Consider the following 19839-nt stretch of genomic DNA (forward strand, 5'->3'; position numbering starts at 1 on the left):
TTAACTTCCCTGGCAGCGCCTTCTCCAGACCAGGCCTGGTTCCCTCCCTGAGCCGCAACTGCCATTAAGGCAGAGACTTACTTAGCACCTGGGAAGCAGAATATGCCGGGGGAACGGCCAGGCGAAGAGTCAGACCCAAAGAATCCGGGCTCCACCCTGTACCCGTCCTTCCAGCGGAGACCGGAGTAAGTTACACACACCTTGAGAAGATACCGGGAGGATTCGCTGATTTAATACCATAACGTAACTTAACGTAACTTAACGTAACTTAACACAGAGCCAGCAGATAACAGTATCTGTTAGTTGTCTTTTCTACTTCCTGTTTTTCCCTCAAAGCGGGTTAAAAAAAAAAGAAAAGAAAAAAAAAAGCCCATCGGCGGCAACAAACAAGCTCAATAAATATTTCCTGATCAACTCACACATTTATCTGACTTTAATTGTATACACGAAAACTAGAGGACTTTCCCGGGTATTAAATAATTTTTTTTTAAATAACCACCATTCAACCCCAAACAGTAAGTGTACCTATGACGTTTCACAAACGGTCTAATAAAACACGAAGAAGGCTGGTGTTTACGACCCTGGCCCTGGAGTCGTTTCACCGAATCTGAACAAGCAGTTCCATTCGATCCAACGTCACCAGGCACAAAAACCAAGAGCACGAGCTTTCTGTAAATTCATTTACTGCTTTAAAGTTTTTAACTGTTCAGCAGTTACAGAAAAGTTTTAATCAAAGAGAAAAAGATTCACATTCCAAGTACAAAAGAAAACCTGACACGATTCTCGGTTGGTCTCTACAACTGAACCACCCCGTGAGCGCGTATCTTTACCGACCCTCCGTATCCATTCAACACGTGCACATCCTGCGGTACTTACTAAGCACGTATTTGCACGTGCATTTTCTGTGTCAGGGCTACTTTGATGTGGAGCTTCTCAACAAAGCTAACTGAATTTGTCCGGGGAAAAGTCTCACGTTTTTTGGAAAACCAAAGCTGTTACACTGTTTCCAGATCTGCCTCCAAAGCTGAACGTGGGTGTTGGCAGCTCTTCCAAAAGTTCAAACCCTGTCAGACAAGATTAAAATATTTTTAATAGGGGCTGAGTCCCACGGCGAAGGGAAGTCTGTATTAACGAGGTACCCGAGAACCTTTCGCGAAACTATGATTCCAGACTCCAAGTCGTGACTGAATTTCACGTGGTACATTTTCAATTCCCCTGCGCGCGTCCCCACTGACGCTTTAAACTGAGCGAGCAGCAGGCAAGACCGAAGTCAACCGGCAGGAAAGAGGCTTTCCCTCCTCCCTCCCTTCCCCCACTTCTGGTCTCTTCTCTCTCAGACTCTGTATCTCCCTCCGTCTACCGCAGCACCTCGCAGGAAGGAGCCACCGTGCGCGGAGACGATCCCAGGTAGCGGGGAACGGTTCTGGGAGCTTCCTCTGCAGCGACTTAACCCACACCACACACGCCGAAGTACTGAACACCGAAGGGTCAGACAACATGGAAGCGAAAAGGAGTTTGCGGACGATGAAAAAGTTCTGCAGACGGGTGGTGGTGAAAAAGTTCTGGAGGTGGAGGGCGGTGATGGCTGAGCAACAATGGCAACGTACTCACTCAATGTCACAGAGCAGTACGCTTTAAAAGGGTTAAAGGCGAGTCTTACCTTCTACGCGTTTTACCACAACAAAAAGAGTGTGTAACCAAAGACCAAGACCCAAACTGAACTAAGAATCTGGGAAGAAAAGGAAGTAGGAATTTTCAAGGAAGCACCGTGTGGTTTTTAAATTAACATGGATTCAAAAGTCAGGGGTTCAAGTCCCAGCTCGACCACTTCACGAGGTGAAAGACAGGCCACCAGGATCCTCCTTTTCAATGCGAGGAGGTTACACATACCGGTGCCCCTACCTACCTCATAGTGATTCTGTAAAGATCAAAATGAGGTAACGTGGCATTTTCCTGAACTACAAAATAAAATGGAAGTTTAACATTTGGGGGCGCCTGGGTGGCTCAGTCGGTTAAGGCCTGACTTCGGCTCAGGTCATGATCTCATGGTTTGTGAGTTCGAGCCCCGCGTCGGGCTCTGTGCTGACGGCTCAGAGCCTGGAGCCTGCTTCGGATTCTGTGTCTCCCTCGCTCTCTGCCCCTCCCCTGCTCATGCACGCGCGCTCTCTCTCTCTCTCTCTCTCTCTCTCTCAAAAATAAACATTTTTAAAAAATGGAAATTTAACATTTTATTATTTTAAACCAGGACAAACAAGGCTGGGAAGTTAACCAGGGTTTTCCTTCAGTGATAGGTCTATTAGTTTGGAGGATCGATTTTTTTTTCCCTAGGAAAGGGTGGTGTCCGCATTTTCGAGCTGCAGCTGAAATAGCTCTGATAAACAGAAAAAATATAACAGGATATATATTATGGCATCAACTGGCCTCTTGTACTTGGTTTCATTGTGCATTCTAACTCACATTCTTAATCAAACTGCACCAAATTTTAACAAATGACCATATATTAAAATGCTCATTAAAACTGATAAGAAAGCTTTTCCAAAGAAGGACAGGCCTCTAAACGGAGCCACTGTGCTGGATATACAGGCACAAAATCTATCTGTTTTCTGAAATTTTACACAGGCTTAAAATACTTCATAATAGAAATTTGGAGAAAATGGAGAGGTCTGTGTGAATTTTCCAGGACTAATCTTTTAACTCCTTAAACTAACTATACAGAATTGAAGGGATTACATTTTAATAGATAATACACCAAAATCTTAAAAAGTGGTTGTATTCCAGTGATAGGTAACAAATGCTTTTAGTTTTGTTGTTGTTTTGTTTTTGTTTTTAATTTAGGAGAGAGAGCACGTGTGAGTGCACGTGGGGGGGAGGGCGGGAGGCAGAAGGAAAGAATCTTAAGCAGGCTTCACTCTCAATGCGGAGCCTGACGTGGGGCTCAGGATCGTGACCTGAGCCAAAATCAAGAGTCAGAAGCTCAACCGACCGAGCCACCCAGGCACCCCACTTTTAGTTATTTTAATCTGTATGCTTATGTGTTGGGGTTATTGACATTTTTCAGTCTTTTTCATAACGAATTTAGATTACTTTTATGGTAAAATAGGTTTTCGGGAATGTTTTTAATTCAGTAGTTTTAAGAAAGTCCAGTTCCTTGGACATCAAAGTAGAACACCCCAATATCTGGCAAATGATTCCGGTAATCCTCACCAAAACAAATGACAACATAAAATGTTTATACAGATATGGCTGTGAAGGAAAAGTACAAGATTTCAACAGTTTTATGAACATTTATGTTTCAGATAAGGAAAGAAGCAAAAAGTCTTTAAAGACCGGTAAAGCAAGCTTCATTCCACGCAAAAGGGACCATGGGAGCCAATCTTGAGAAGCTACTGCCAAGACCCTCAGCAGTGACACACGTATTCTGTGAGTGTTCGGTGCCCAACTCCAAACACCATATTCTCAGAGACACATGGCTAAAAATGTCTTCAATTGTACATATTTAACATTTCCTGTTGTAACATTTTGCTTATTTAAACTCTGTATTAAGCTCTAAAACTGAACATAAGTTAAAGTGGTTCTCAGACACAGACACGATTTTAAGGACTCTTTACCAGGCTCAAGTCTGTTCCTCATTATCAAAGACAGACAAATATGTTTTTGTCTGGTGGTTCCAGGGGTAAAAGAGAACACCTGTATTTAAGAACCGGGAAAGAAACTTGCCCTACACAGTGTTCACTTCGAGCATTTATTAAAACTGTCAAGCTTCTGGAACTGGGAAAGACTATGGATACGGGGCCCCAACGGTTCTAAAGGAAACAAATTTAACATGGAAGATAGTAAAATTAATGGCACGAAGTACAGGACAATAAATCACATATAATTCTTGTTTTCCAGAGGCAGTAGTAATGAAACCACAAGCTCACATTTCAAGCCTCAAACACTTCAGGTTTTACATTATATAACATGCCAAAGTCACTGAATGGGCACAAAAAGACATGTGTTAACTGCGCTCCCTCCCACCGCCTATTCCCTTACTACCAAAAAAGAAAACAAACTCTAAGATAAAGTGCATGCAAAACGGTTATAAATTCATTTCCCATTAGCTTGGGACAACTGAGGTTCAAATTTAACAAAAATTTAGTAGCGTAGCCTTTATTATTAACATTCCATCCTAAAAGTTCCTCTCATTTCTTTAAAAAACTCCATACTAATCTGAAAAAGGGACTGTGAAAAAAAAAAAAAAACAAGCAAACACTAGTTCTGGACTCTCAAGGTACTTTCCCAGAAGCACCTGTGCACTGCATGAATAAATTGGCAGGTAATATATTCCTTAAGATATGCAAGGAACAGTCTGCCGAAGCTCTCAAAATATTTGTGTATAGGTTATAGATTCTCGATTCTCACAAGATCCCCACTTAGTAGACACGGGACTAATTATACTTCCCTAATGGGGCGAAAAAGGTTCCTGTCTGGGAACCAAAACCATGAAAAAGAGATTTCCCCAAGAGTTAACAGGTCATATTTCTACCACAGAGTCCCTACCTTTTGTTTCTGTGCCACGTTGAAAAGAATTGTTCTAAGTAAGCTGAAAAGAAGATCAATCCTAAATACCTGAATGACCATTAGCAAGACAAAGGAAGTATCTACAGAGTGAAAACTCTCACCACGTAAGATGTTTACAAAATACTACTTGCATTTGTGCATCACCGGCTCCCAGAACACGAGCACACTGGGGCCGGGCACGGTACGCGCGCTCTCTGTCCGAGAGTACGCAGCTTAATCAAGGAACTGAGGTTTCACAGGCTCATGTTAGCACAGCACCTAACTGCCAGGATTTCTTGGAAAATTGTGGAAAGGACTCTGGGTCTCTGGGTATTATTTCTTTGTCCTTTGCGTATACAGTTAAAAGAGAAGAGAAGCAGGCAATTCCCACAAATGGAAAAGTAAAGCCCTCAAACACCAAGCGAAAGAAAACCTATTGAAGTACGTTAAACCTGAGGTAAGCACACGTTTAAACAACAGGTGACCATTTACCTTCACTGAATTCGTTTAGCAACTCTTCCTTGGTCCAATTACATGAGGTTATTAGGAAAAAGCCTTTGCCGTTCAACACCCTGGAGAGGGATTTCACATATTGCTTCCTCTTCTCAATTGCGCTGTCAGGATTAAGGCTTATGGCATCAAAAGTCCCCTTGTCAACACAAATATGAAATCCAGACAGCTCTGTGGAAAGATGCAAAAAGTCTTCTACCTATATTAAAAATCAACGTCTTTGTGAGAACGATTAACATACAGTTTTTACCGAATCTACGTGACAATCTGTAAAAGGTTATAGCTAAAAGGACCAATTAATTACGATGGCATTTTACATACAATAAGCATACCTCCGACTTTATAGCTAACTTTTATGCGCGTCATTCCAAGACCATTAAAGCTAAGATCGGTAAGAGAGACTGACAAGTGTTTCCTGGACATTCCAAATCTCTACAAATTTGGAAACAAATCAAAGCCAGGTGTACTGCCTAATAACACCAGCACATAATGAAGCTCGCAAGCCTGGTTGATGAAAAAGTTATTTCTGTCAAAAAGCAGAATATTGGGGGGCACCTGGGTGGCTCAGTCGGTGAAGCATCCGACTCTTGATTTCGGCTCAGGTCATGATCTCACAGTTCGTGAGTTCGAGCCCTGCACTGTCAGCGCAGAGCCCGCTTGGGATTCTCTCTCTCTCCCTCTCTCTCTCTGCCCCTTCCCCCTTCCCCTCACGTGCAGGCACATGAGTGCGCTCTCGCGTGCTCTCGCTCTCTCTCTCTCTCCCCCAAAATAAATAAACGTAAAAAAAAAAATATCTGACGCATTCTTAAAGATGACAAAAAGTATGTGGCACTCAAACGGGTCGTTAGAAGGAAGACGCCTTCTGGCTGATATTACTAGCTGTGTGATGTAAAGTAAACCTGGTAAATCGGAAGTCCTCTGGCCCTGACTCGGCAGCTCCCAAAGAAACGAATGGATGTAAGGAACGGCTTGAAGCTTAAGGAATGAAGCGACTCCTTACACTGCCGTGACTTCACTGGATAAGCGTGCGCTCTGGGTCGTGAAAGTCCTACACGAGCACGGCACACTCATTCGCCATCGCCTCTGAACACGTGAGGAGCGTCTGCCGTGGTGACCTGCCTCGGCTTCACTGAATAGTCACAATGATTGGCCAGTGGACTTAATTCTGAAAAGCTGCTTTGAAAAAGTAATCACCTCATGATTATTCACACAAACTTAATGCAGGAACCATAAATAGCATGTTACCGAAAACACTCTGATTTAAAAATGTGGATTTTGTTTCCTTGCGTCTGAACATGGGTTTTTTCCCCTCCTCCCTCACACCAAAGTATTCGGGATCCCTGAAGCAAAAAATGACTACCATTGCTACGAGCTAAGTTTAGAGAAGCTGCTATCCGAAATGTCTGCATAAAAGTACTCATTTATTCAGTAAGTATTTCGTGAACACCTGTTCTCTTCAGGGACTTTCCAGTCACCGGGAACATGACAGTAAACGAAAAAGAAAAGGGACCCTGTATGAGAACACAGCTTACGTTCTCTACATCCGATCTTAGCCAAAAGGCCGAGAAGCGGTATCTTACGTTCTCTAAAGAAACAGACAAGTAAATGAACTGAACAAATAATTCTAGATAAAGTGGTATGAAGACAATAAAAACAGAATGATGAAGACAGTGAGCGACTAGGAAGAGAAATGGTGTGGAAAACGCAGTAAAGAAAGACCCAAGAAGGTGATATTGGAGCACAGATCTGACTGATGAGAATGAGCCACGTAAGCTAAGATCTGAGACAAGAATATTCTAGGCAGAGAGCAGAAGGTGTAAAGACCGGAAAAGAACAGACTAGACATGTTTCAGGAGCAGAGAGCCAGCCAGCACGACTGGAACACAGGTGACGAAAAGGAAAAGAGGTAAGAGACGAGGGGCTTCGCGAGGCGCGGTGGGGGGTTCAGATTCCACCCTCAATGCAATGGGGAAGCCCTTAGAGACTTGTGAGCAAAGCAGCGACACGAGCTGGTATTTTAAAAGACCACTCCGCTTGACCCGTGGTCGTGGACGGTGGCGTGGCAAGAGCGGCAACGGAGAGGCCAAGTAAGAGGCCACTGTGGCCACACAGGCAAGAAACAATGGAGCCCGGACTCAGGAGAGAACGGTGGAGACAGCAAGGAACGGTCACCTGCCTGACGGACTCCGAAGATAAAACCAAGAGAATTAGAAGCCACACTTAAAGGAGAGAGAAGAATCAAGGATAACAACTCGGGTTTGGGGTTAGTACAAGAGGTGAATGGTAATAGCAGTAATAGCAATGGAAACTCAGAGTTTCGTCTCAGACTAAATGAAGGGCTATCAGCTATCCAGGCAAAAGCATAAAATAGGCAAAATCAAATTTTTTGATCTAGGTAATGCAAAGTTAGCTACGATTTGCGTTTGCAAACGTGAAAGAACACACTTGCACACAAGAAAGAAGAGAAAATCACTTCCCCAAGCTGACTAGACTCAAAATTTTAATAGTTACTTAAAAATGTTTCAATTTGGATTATTTATAATGAACCCTCAATTTATGAGTTCAAAAGATATTGTCAACAAATATATTTTAGAAATGTTTAAACTTTGTCACTTTTATTACAAATAAGTTATAGTAATATAATAGTTACCTTCAACTTAATGTTAGATAAACCTTCTTTCTCTATAATACTTCCAGAAAGCTGTATTGCAGAAGGAGAGTAATCAATTCCAGTAATATTAGAAAATCCAAATTTTGCCTAGAGACAGAGAAACAATTTTATACTTTAGTTTGAAATGAAGTTTTAACATACTGCTTTGCTTATGAATTATAATATTCCTTTAGGACCGGGACTGTTTTATTTAATAGATCAAGTGACATATACTATCCAATAATCTACACTGTTTAAATTTTGTTGTAGATCTAAATAGAAACTAAGAGTCTGAATTTACATCAAATGACAATTCATCTGTTTTCACAGTATTTGATTTCAATTTCAAAAGAAAATTCATTCTCTCAAAGATCATGAGAATGTACATATGATATTTTTACCCTCAAGCAGAAAAATGTAACGTTAACTTCTGATGTGGATATGCTCTAATTCACACATAAATCTGTCATTAATTTTACTTAACACAATTAAGTTATACAAATAAATAAAATGCATACGTAGTAAATTCTTGAAAAATTTTCCTTCAAGTGTGATTATAAATTATGCAATTCTACATCCAGCCATGTGATTATTCAACACCTTACACATGTACTTTTTTGTTTTTGAAGTGTTTACAAAACACGTGTGAGGGCAGGTATTAAAATTCTCAAAGAATGAAGGCTCACTGGATCTGAGAGTTTTGAGCCTAAAGCTGTAGTCCCCACTGCTTCCCAGCCATATGAATCCACCTAGGGTGTGTGAGCTTGTGGGAAAAGTATGATGGCGTCTGTTCCTCACCCCCACCCCTAACACTATGCTGAACATTTTTAGAACAATCAGACTCAAGGTCATTTCAAAGGAAACTTGGAGAAAAGCAGCTGAAAAGTACAGTGTAGTCTAAAATTCTCTTCCTGCTCTTCAATATTTACACAATTTCTTTCCCTCAAAACTTAACATATGCCAACACCATCCATTAAGATTCCCTAGACTTTTCAACACTAAGTGACTGATTCCTGAACTCTAGTAACATGTTGATTGTTTTGCACAGAATTTTGCCACCTTTGACTATTTTTCTTTTTAATCTAAAGGTCTTTGATGCCAACCTCCTACTCTTTTTGTTTGTTTTGTTTTTGTTTTGGGTTTTTTTTTTTTTTTTCAGTCTTTATTTAGTTTTTTAATTTACATCCAAGTTAGTTAGCATCTAGTGCAACAATGATTTCAGGAGTAGATTCCTTAATGCCCCTGACCCAGTTAGCCCATCCCCCCTCCCAAATCCCCTCCAGTAACCCTGTTTGTTCTCCATATTTAAGTCTCTTATGTTTTGCCCCCTCCCTGTTTTTATATTATTTTTGCTCCCCTTCTCTTATGTTCACCTGTTTTGTATCTTAAAGTCCTCCTATGAGTGAAGTCATATGACATTTGTCTTTCTCTGACTAATAGCATAATACCCTCTAGTTCCATCGACGTTGTTGCAAATGACACCAATCTTCTACTCTTAAAGCTGGCTCACTCCATACTCGTCGAGATCTTCATTTTCTCCCAGTTTCCCTCAATTCCTTCCCATCAGGAACCCAGGATAATTCTATTAATAATTGACTCCTACCAGTTCCCTCTTCTCCCATGTCTGTTTGTTCTTATAACAGCACTTATAAAAATATCATATATAGACGTTTTAGGTTTTTAGAACAGTCATCCAAAACCTCAAACTATCTCCAACATTTTTCACATTTGGTTTCTGGTACTCAGAAGAAAATAGGCAGACATTCAAGGAAATAACAAATGACCAGAAACCAAGGGGGAAAAACTGACATTAGAAAAAGACCCACAGGAGGGGCGCCTGGGTGGCTTAGTCGGTTAAACGTTAAACCTCCGACTTTCACTCAGGTCACGATCTCGCGGTTTGTGAATTCGAGCCCCGCGTTGGGCTCTGTGCTGACAGCTCAGAGCCTGGAGCCTGCTTCAGATTCTGTGTCTCCCTCTCTCTGCCCCTCTTCAGCTCACACTCTCTCTCTCGGTCTCTCTCTCAAAAATAAATAAACATTTTTAAAAAATGAACAATCAATCCCCCAAATTATTTCAATAAAAATGTCAAAAAAAATAAAGACACCGTCTCCCCCAAATCAATCAATTCAACATTAACAGAATCAAGAAGAAAAATCCTCTAATCATCACAGTGGATATCAAAGAAAGCAGCTGATCAAATTCAAGCCCCATTCATGATTAAAAACTAGGGATATAAAGGAACACCCTCAATCTGATAAAGACCATCTATAAAAACCTATAGCTGACATCATTTTTAATAGTGAAAAATAGAAGCTTTTCTCTTATACTAGGCAGTGTTAACAAAGCTACCTGCCTTCATTCTATTCATTTCTATTCAACAATGTATTCAAGAGCACACAGCACTTCAGGGCGCCCCAGTGGCTCAGTCGGTTAAGTGTCCGACCCTTGATTTCAGCTCAGGTCATGATCTCATGGTTCATGTGATCGAGCCCCCCCATCAGGCTCTCCGCTGGCAGTGCAGAGCCTGCTTGGGATTCTCTCTCCCTCTCTCTCTCTGCCACTCCCCCACTTGAGTGAGCGCTCTCTCAAATAAATAAACAGACTACATAGCATTTCAATAAACAAGACATCAAAGTTGGAATTAAAGAAATAAAACTATATTACATTACTATATTTGAGAAAATCAAAAAGAATCTATAAATAAACTATTAGAATTAATTTCTGAATTACTGGATACAAGATTAATAGAAACACCTGTCGTTTTGTTTCTATTTCCTAGCGATGAACTATTAGAAAATACATTTTACAAGCATAACAATAACAACTGCAACAACAAACAACTAAGGATCAATCCAAGAAAAGATATGGAAGACCCCTACAGAGAAAACTACAACATATTACTGGTAGAATATAAACAGCTAAATAAATGGAGGAACATATCATGCTTGTGGATTCAGAGATTCAATACTGTTAAGGTCTAAATCCTCCCCAAATTCAATGCAATCCTAATCAAAATCCTATGATTTTTTTTTCCCCCAAAAGGTAATGAGTTTAAACTTTAAATAAATATGCATCCTCCCTGAATTAATCTGTAAATTCAGTGCAACCCTAATCAAAATGCCAGGTGTTTTTTTCCTGAAAAGTGACAAGATTATTCTAAAATTTAAATGAATATGGAAAAAGCTAACTAACAACAGCCAAGACAACAATGGAAATGGAAAAGAGATCAGTGTTGGAGAATTGACATCAACCAAACATGAAATCAGGACAGCAAGGCACTGGCATATAAGCAAACAGTCTCAAAGGAATAAAACAGAGGATCCAGCAACAGACCCAAGCACACACCACTATATGGCTTATAACAGAACTGCCGGGGGGAAAGGATGGACATTTCAATACATGGTGCTGGGTTACCTGGATAATCACGAGCAAAAAAATAAACCTCAACCTTTACCTCACAACATATACAACAATTGATCAGAACCTAAATGTGAAGAAAACAATAAAGCTTTTAGAAGAACACACAGGAAAATATCTTTATGACGCTGGGTAGGCAAGGTTTAATACACAACATTCAAAAACACTAATAATTTATTAAATTATATATTAAACTAGATGCACTAGATGAAGATACTGGCAATACAAAGATCACATGCCCAAAATATATAAAGAACTCCTACAAATCAATAAGAAAATCACAGGCACCTCAATTTTAACATAAGCAAAAAACTTAAACAGCCATTTCACCAGAAAGAATAGCCAAATGGCCAAAACGCGTATGAAAAGATGCTCAACATCTCTAGTCACCAGGAAATAATAAAACAATGAGATACCACTACACACCCCCGAGAATCACTGAAATCGTGTAATTTCATAATCACTGTTATGTCATAATCATAATTGTAGAATCACTGACAAGACCAGGTGCTCGCAAGAATGGACTTCTCACACACTCCGGTCGGAGCATAAACTAGTACAACCATTTTGGAAAACGGTTTAGCAGTATTGGTAATAATCCAGTACTAGAAACAGCCCAAATGTTTCTCCACCTACGGGAGAACGAATGTATAAATGAATGAGTGACTAAATAATTAAATTGTGGTATTTTCATATAGTACAATGAAATGAACAGTGAAATACTGAAAGCCATGTCTGAAAAGAGGAACCTCACAAATCCAAGTTCAGCAGAAGCCAGATGAAAAAAAATAAAGCGCATAACCGTATTACCATTTACATCACGCCAAAAACAGGTAAAACTCAATGTAATGGACAAAGGACAATTTTTTCAAAACCTGATGGAACAATTCAACATTCATATGCCAGAGAAAAAGAACCTCAACCAGTATCTCAAGCCTTACAGAAAAATTAACTCCAAAAGAATCACAGATCTAAACATAAGAGGTAAAACTTTAAACTTCCAGAAGACAACATAGGAGAATATCTGTGTGACCCTGGGTTAGGCAACAAGTTCTTTATTATGACAACAAAAGCAATCCATGAGAAAAAAGTTAATGAACTTTTTTTTAAGCTTCATCAAAATCAAGAACTCCTACCCTTCAGAAGATACTATTAAGAGAATTAAAAAAAGGGGGCTCCTGGGTGACTCAGTCAGTTGAGCATCCGTCTTCGGCTCAGGTCATGATCTCGCATTCATGGGTTCAAGTCCTACATCGGGCTCTGAGCTGACAGCCCAGAACCTGGAGCCTGCTTCAGATTCTGTGTTTCCCTCTCTCTCTCTGCCTCTATCTGTCTCTCTGTCTCTCTCTCTCTCAAAAAAAAAATTAAAACGTTAAAAAAAGAATAAAGAAAGAAGCCAAAGAATGGGAGAAAACACTTAGAAACCACCTACCTGGCAAAGAACGTATATCCAGATTACATAAAGAATCCTCAAATCTTAACAGTAAGTAAACAAACAACCCAATTTAAAAATAGGCCAAAAACGTGGCACCCATTTCACCAAAGATACGCGAATGGCAAGTACGTGAAAAGGTGCTCAACATCCTTAGTTATTAGGGAAATGCTAATTCAAACCACAATGAGAAACCAGTACAGCTAATCTCAAAAGCAGCCTAACATATGATGATAGACATCAAAATAGTGGTTAACTTTAGAAGGGAATGGGGGGGGGGGGGGCGCACAAAGGGGCTACTTCTATGGAGCTAACAATGTTTTATTTCTTGATCAGGCTGGTGAGTTACACAAAGGGTTCATCTTGTAAAACCTATATACTTAATGAGCACTTTTCTACATAAATACATCTAATAAGTTCACATTAAAAAAGAAAATAACTTCCCTTAAAAGACTACCTATCTAGGTGGCTTCACCAGTGAATTCTGCCGTTTTTTTAATTCTTTTTTTAAAGTTTTAACTTAATTATTTTGAGAGAGACAGAGAGAGAGAGAGAGAGAATGAATCGGGAAGGGGCTGAGAGAGATGGTAAGAGAGAAAATCCCAAGCAGGCTCTGTGCTGTCATTGCAGAGTCCGACACAGGGCTCGAACCAATGAACCGTGAGATCATGACTCAAGCCAAAGTCAGACACTTAACCAACTGAGCCACCCAGGCACCACTCTACCAAACATTTAAGAGGAAAAAAAGCACTAATCATTAATAAACTTCTTCAATAAATACATTTTTATTCAGTGACGCTGGCATAACCTGATACTAAAACTTAACAAGAACACTACAAAAAAGGAAAATTACCAAGACAATCTTTCTCATGGACAGAGTTGCAAAAATCCTAAACAAAAGATTAACAAACTGAATCCAATAATACATATAAGTTGGGTTTCTTCCAGAGATGCACTTAACATTTGAAAATGATCAGTGTAATTCACCAACACAAATAGCCTAAAGAAGAAAACTCATATGATCATCTCAAAGAGATAAAGGAAAAACATTTGACAAATTACAAGATTCATGAGAAACACACACACACACACTCTCTCTCTCTTTTAGCAAAGGAGGAATAGGAGGAAACTTCTTTAATCTGGTACTAACTGATCTACAAAACAAATAACAAATTTACAAGCTAACATCATACCTAACAGTGAAATATTCAAAGTAATCTCTGAAAGGGGGAAAAAAAGACGAGGAAGTCTTCTATCATCAGATCTTTTCAACATTCTACTAGAGGTCACAGACAGTGTAATAAGAGGAAAAAAGTTATAAAGGCTTGGAAAGGAAGAACTAAAACTGCCATTATTCACAGTGTGCATAATTATATAGTTAACCACTGAACAACACAGGGGTTAGGAGTGCTGAGTCAAAAATTCGCATTTAACTTTTGACTCCCACAAAACTTTACTGACAGCCTACTGCTGACTGGAAACCTTACAGATAACGTGACAGTGAACACATATTTTGTACGTGTATCACACACTGTATTCTTACAATAAAGTAGGCTAAAGAAAAGAAAACGTTATTAAGAAAATCATAAGGAGGGGCATCTGGGTGGCTCAGTCAGTTAAGCATCCAGCTCTTGATTTCAGCTCAGGTCATGATCTCATGGTTCATGGGTTCAAGCCCCTCATTGGGCTCCACGATGACAGCACGGAGCCTGCTCTCTCCCCCTCTCTCTCTGCCCCTCCCATGTTTGCACTCACTCGCTCTCTCAAAATAAATAAATAAACTTAAAAAAAAAAGAAAATTATAAGGAAAATACATTTACAGTACCGTATATATATTTATTTAAAAAAAAACACAAATGAGTGGGCCTACATAGTTCAAACCCATGTCGTTCAAGAGTCAACTATATATGTGAAAAAATCTAAAAGAATCTACTTAAACTACTAGTCTCAAAGGATAAATCATTAGCCTTTACAAATAAACCATTAAAATCCAAAAGAATCTACAGGTAAACAAGAGAATGAATAAATAAAACTGCAATATAATTAAATATCATACAGCCCTTTCTTTCCGCCATCTTGGAACCTGTGGAGGCCTGCTGGGAACAGGACTCCTAAAATGACAAATATGTCTGGAAGGCTGTGGTCCAAGGGTATTTTTGCTGGCTGTAAGCAGAGTGTCCAGAACCACAGGGAGAACACAGCTCTTCTTAAAATTGAAGGTGTTTATGCTCGAAATGAAACTGAATTCTATCTAGGCAAGAGATGTGCTTATGTGTACAAAGCCAAGAACAACACAGTGACTCCTGGTGGCAAACCAAACAAAAGCAGCGCAACCTGGAGGAAAGTAACGTGCTCATGGAAACAGTGGCACGATTCGTGCCAAATTCCGAAGGAACCTTCCTGCTAAAGCCATTGGCCACGACTCCGTGCGATGCTGTACCCCTCCAGGATCTAAACTAACTGAAAAGTAAATAAACAAAGGTGTAGGTTTGTAACATCTCGTAAAAACAAACAAAAAAACTTTACACAGCAGTGAAAATGAATGTGCTACTCCTACACACAACTTGAGTGACTCTCACAGAACGTGCAGAAGACACTAGAAAGAATATATACCCGAGTCTTCCATTCATACATTCAAAAACAAGCAAACTGATCTTTTGATGTTAAAATTCTTTGTGATTAATGGTTACTTCTAGAAAGGAAGGAGGGAGTAATTTAGAAAGGACTGCCGGGGAGTTCAGGGGAGTTTCTAGAGTCTATAACACATTACCTCTTGACCAGGGTGATAGTTCATAGGTGACCATAGGTGCGTTCACTTTGTGATAATTCACTGAGCCACACACTTCTGATTTGTGCACTTTAACACATATATGCTACACCCTGATGTTTCAAAAACATTTACTATAAATTTTTCTAATCATAGTCCACTGCTTAAAACATTTTAATGGTGGGGGAAAACAAAAAACAAACAAAAAACCATTTTAATGGTGGGGCTCCTGAGTAGCTCAGTTAAGCGTTCATTCAATTCCTGATTTCGGCACAGGTCACAATCTCACAGTTTGTGGAATCCAGCCCCATGTCAGACTCTACACTGACAGTGTAGAGCCTGCTTGGGACTCTCTCTCTCCCCCCCTCTCTGCCCCTTCCCCACTAGCACTCCTTCTCTCAAAGTACATAAATACATAAAAATTAAAATGTTGGGGTGCCTGGGAGGCTCAGTTGGTTAAGCATCCGGCTTCAGCTCAGGTCATGATCTCACGGTTTGTGAGTTCAAGCCCCGTGTCAGGCTCTGTGCTGACAGCTTGCTCAGAGCCAGGAGCCTGCTCCAGATTCTGTCTCCCTTTCTCTCTGCCCTTCCCCCGCTCTCTCTCTCTCTCTCTCTCTCTCTCTCTCAAAAATAAACATTAAAAAAAATTGCTAATAAAAAAAAAAAGTAAAACGTTAATGGCTCCCCGTAGCCTAAAAGTAAAATCTAACCTATTAGGCATGACATGTATGGCTCCTACCTTTAACTTAATCCTCAACTCTGTCCATCTCGAACATACACTTTATATTCTAATGCACCAATTTATTTACAGTCCCAGTACATGCTATGCTGCTTCAAACATTCACGTCTTCTTTTTTTGAGACTTTTTTATTTTTTTTTTTAAGCAATCTCCACACCCAACATGGGGCTCGAACTCCCAACCCCAAGATCAAGAGTTCTCATGCTCCACCAACTGAGCCACCCAAGCACCCTCAAACCTTCATGCCTTTCAACATTGTTTCCATTGCTTGAAATTTTCTCTCTTACACCCCACCCACACTCACTACACTCTGCCTGTGCAATTTCCATCCAGCTTGGGTATTAGCTCCTCCAAGACCCTTCCTACCCCTTTTCCCCAAAGCTAATCACTCTTTTCTACACACAGTTACCTAATATCGCACACGTCAAGCTACGGTGTTAACGGTTTCTGTGTCCACCCATCCTCTACTAAACTAGAACAACTCAAGCACAAGGTCTACATTTTCAGGCTGCCAGTGCCCAGCACAAGCCTTGGCCCATGGAAGTCATTCAACGAATTTCACCATTATGTGTATACCCATACAAATTAAGGCAGTAGAGCAATCTAAGAGGGAGCGTATTATCATTTCCACCATAGTACATGCCACAGCAATGAGCACACTACAGGCACGCAACGATCGTTTAGTTTGTAGTAGAACCTGTGCCGAAACTCAGTTCCACGGACAGAACACTCTTTTCGAACCATACGCTCACCTAAGATAAAGTATTTATGTCCTACCAGAAATGTAAAAAGGCTTCTTTCTTTTGTACACACAGATTTCCAGAGTTCTGAGCTAGAAGAAACCAATTAAGATCACCCAGTCAAAAGTTTTCGGAAAGAACCTACACCCAGAGAAATTAAGTGGCTTGCTGAAGCTCAAGGTTAAGGCCAGAAGGGCCAAGACGAGCGCTCAGATGCCCTGCCTTCTCACAATCCACGCAGCCTCCTTCCGTACCATGTGACTCCTCAAAGAAGGTGCTACAACTGCTCTGCTACTTTAGACTCACATGGTTAATATCCTCATTCGCAAGATTTGTTTTTAATTTCATTTTAAAATTTGCTTTAACACATGAATACTAAAAGTACCAACAAGTTCAACCAAGAAAACACCATTTCCAGTTCCAATATCAAGCACTGAAGCGTCCAATGGAATCTCGCGTTTTTGCATCCACCTTATTAGCCGATTCATACTCTCTTCTCCAAACCTATTAGAAACAGAGAATCCGTTACTCAGATACCAGAGGAATACAGAGCAAAGTTTACAACTAGATTCCATTTAAGCAGCTTATTCCATACGCTCAAGTAAGTCTTTTTTGAAAGTAAGAAGTAGCATCTGTGACTACTTAAACTTCACCTCGACTAGTACTTAGGAGAAAACACCCCCAATGGAACAGAATAGAATAGATAAAGTCAATATGCTATTTATTAATGTTTCTCTACATCAGCACTAACACTCATGCATGGCTCAAAATTTCATTGCTTATTGAACAAGGACAATCACAGGATGACAGTAACTTCCTAACACAGGTTTCCCCCCTCTAACCGCAAGTAGAACATTGCTATGAAATCTTTCCTGTGGCAAAATGGCACAAAGCAAAGAAGCAATTACCAGTAATTTATACGGTAAAATTTTGTGAGCATTCCCAGACCCCAAAAATAACCTCTCTTAGGCCTAATACCTTAAGACACATCTTGCTAACAGATGCACAAAATAAATCAAGAAAAAGCACAGACGCTCACAGACACTGTTCAAAGCCATGGCGGCTTGATGCTGGGATGCTGAGTATAGTTCCCGGGGAAGGAGCTTGGCAGCACAACTCTTGCTGCTAGGGGTGTGCACTGCCTCTCTAAGGGCTCACTGCAAGACAAACGGTGAATGCTAGTTTTGTTCTTCACCATTTTGTGCAAAAGTAAAAAGCTTCAGGCACCTGGGTGGCTCAGTCGGTTAAGTGGCCAACTTCGGTTCAGGTCATGATCACATGGTTCCTGAGTTCAACCTGACGTCGGGCTCCGTGCTGACAGCTTAGAGCCCGGAGCCTGCTTCAGCTTCTGTGTCTCCCTCTCTCTCTGCCCCTCTCCCACTCATGTTGTCTCTTTCTCAAAAATAAATAAACATTAAAAAAAAAACTTTTTTTTTTTAAAGTAAAAATCTTCAGATTTCTTTCACGTACTTACAGGTACTAATGTAAGTCTTTCATAAAAGCCGAGGGGCATAATGTGCATTTTCAAAAAGCTGGGGGATACCTGCATAGTCATCCAATTTAAGTCTGGACCATTAAAAGTGGGAGAAGAGATTCTTGAAATCTACCCACTAAAGCTAGAATCAGTCCAAAGTTCCCAAGAATTTTAGGCTGTTTTCCTTTGGGATAAACACTTAAAAGACACACACACACACACACACACACACACACACACACACTCACTCACTCTTCTGAATCATAATTCCACTATTTTTTCTAACTCACCAGATTTCTCCTGTATCTCCATATTCTTGGAAAGTTTGCAGTTCTCTCTCATAGACAGCATCCCAACTATATAATCAAATGCAAAGCAAGATTCTTGAATTAAACTGCATTACGAATTAAATATGTTTCTAATACATCCTAAGTATTTATGACAGAAAGTTAAAACATTATTGTGCTATCAGGAAGCGCACATAGATCAACCCCTTAACATCCTCGTGTTAAAAGAACGAAAGACACAGACAAGCAGTGTAAGTTTACACTACAATACCTGACGTGTTAAAAAATACTATAGGTTTTACCTTTAAAAAGTATAAGCAAGTATTTATTCCAGGATCCCTAAGTCCCAAACACAAGTCCAAAACTTGACTGTACAAAGTGTCATTACGGCACATTGCAGTCTAAAACATGCAGACACAAAGGTTTTCCATCAATATGCTGGTTACTCAAGAAGGAAATCACCAAACATAAGCTCTGCCTAAAAGTTACTTGTAAGTTTGAGATTTACTCCTTTTAAGTACAGTTCCCCGTCCTCATCATTTGCCTTCTCTTGCTACTTCATCTCCCTAGAATCGCCGCTCCCTCTTACCCCTTCAACTCGGCCCATCCTTACCTTCCTCTGTCATTCGTTCATCCATCTATTAATTCGTTCAGAATAACTGAACATCGATTTGGTCAGACCGCTTTCTTCTACCCCAAGATGCCCCACCATCTCCTCGCTCTCTCCTCCGGTCACCCTTCACTCCCACCCTTTCCAGCTCCGACATCCCTACCCCATCCCCTAAGCCTTAACCGTGCCCCCCTTACCCTTCCCTATCCCCACTACCGTCGAGCCCGCCTCCTCGCTCTTTCCCCTAGCCTGCCCCTCGGGTTCGAGACCCTTACGAGGCCTCCCCAAAAGCTTCGGAGAGCATTCCGCACCCCACGATCCCTTTACACAATGACCCCTTGAAATGCCCCTTAACCACCTCCAGGGTGGCCCCTCGGGATTCCAGCCCATCAATCCCCCCGCCTTACCTTCCACGCGCCACGCCCCCAAGGTCCTCCCCATCTTCCGGGGCCCCATATCCCTCCCGGTCCCTTTCCCGGGGCCCAGCCCTGGCGGTGCCGCTCACGCTCCCCCGCGGTACGCCACACTCACTGCTCTCGAGTCCCCAGCGCCGACGGGGCAAAGCCATCCCCTCCGGGACTGCCCCCTCGGGACCGCGCCGCGGCCCCAGCGCAGCCGCCGCCGCTGCCGCCGCCCGCGCCAGAGTTCATCCCGCTCCGCGACCCAGAGGG

At 41.0% G+C, this 19839-nt stretch overlaps 1 protein-coding gene across 4 annotated transcripts in view; it reads right to left on the reverse strand.

Annotated features, from left to right (window-relative positions):
- Nucleotides 1-19839, reverse strand: part of EEF1AKMT2 (EEF1A lysine methyltransferase 2) — a 69112-nt gene extending 49273 nt beyond the window's left edge. For 2 of the 4 annotated variants that reach the window (XM_042960221.1, XM_042960220.1), the window contains exons 1-5: nt 19700-19839; nt 18562-18627; nt 17187-17301; nt 7700-7807; nt 5032-5248 (exon numbers count right to left, since the gene is read on the reverse strand). In XM_042960221.1, the coding sequence (XP_042816155.1) occupies nt 5032-5248; nt 7700-7807; nt 17187-17301; nt 18562-18627; nt 19700-19818 (625 nt within the window). In that variant the 5' untranslated portion in view covers nt 19819-19839. Of the gene's footprint in view, nt 1-666; nt 1065-2217; nt 2372-5031; nt 5249-7699; nt 7808-17186; nt 17302-18561; nt 18628-19699 lie in introns of those variants that run through there. The other 2 variants (XM_007079719.2, XM_042960219.1) reach the window with 2 other exon arrangements.

Source organism: Panthera tigris, chromosome D2 (genome assembly GCF_018350195.1).
Source record: "Panthera tigris isolate Pti1 chromosome D2, P.tigris_Pti1_mat1.1, whole genome shotgun sequence".
In the NCBI taxonomy this organism is placed as follows: domain Eukaryota; kingdom Metazoa; phylum Chordata; class Mammalia; order Carnivora; family Felidae; genus Panthera; species Panthera tigris.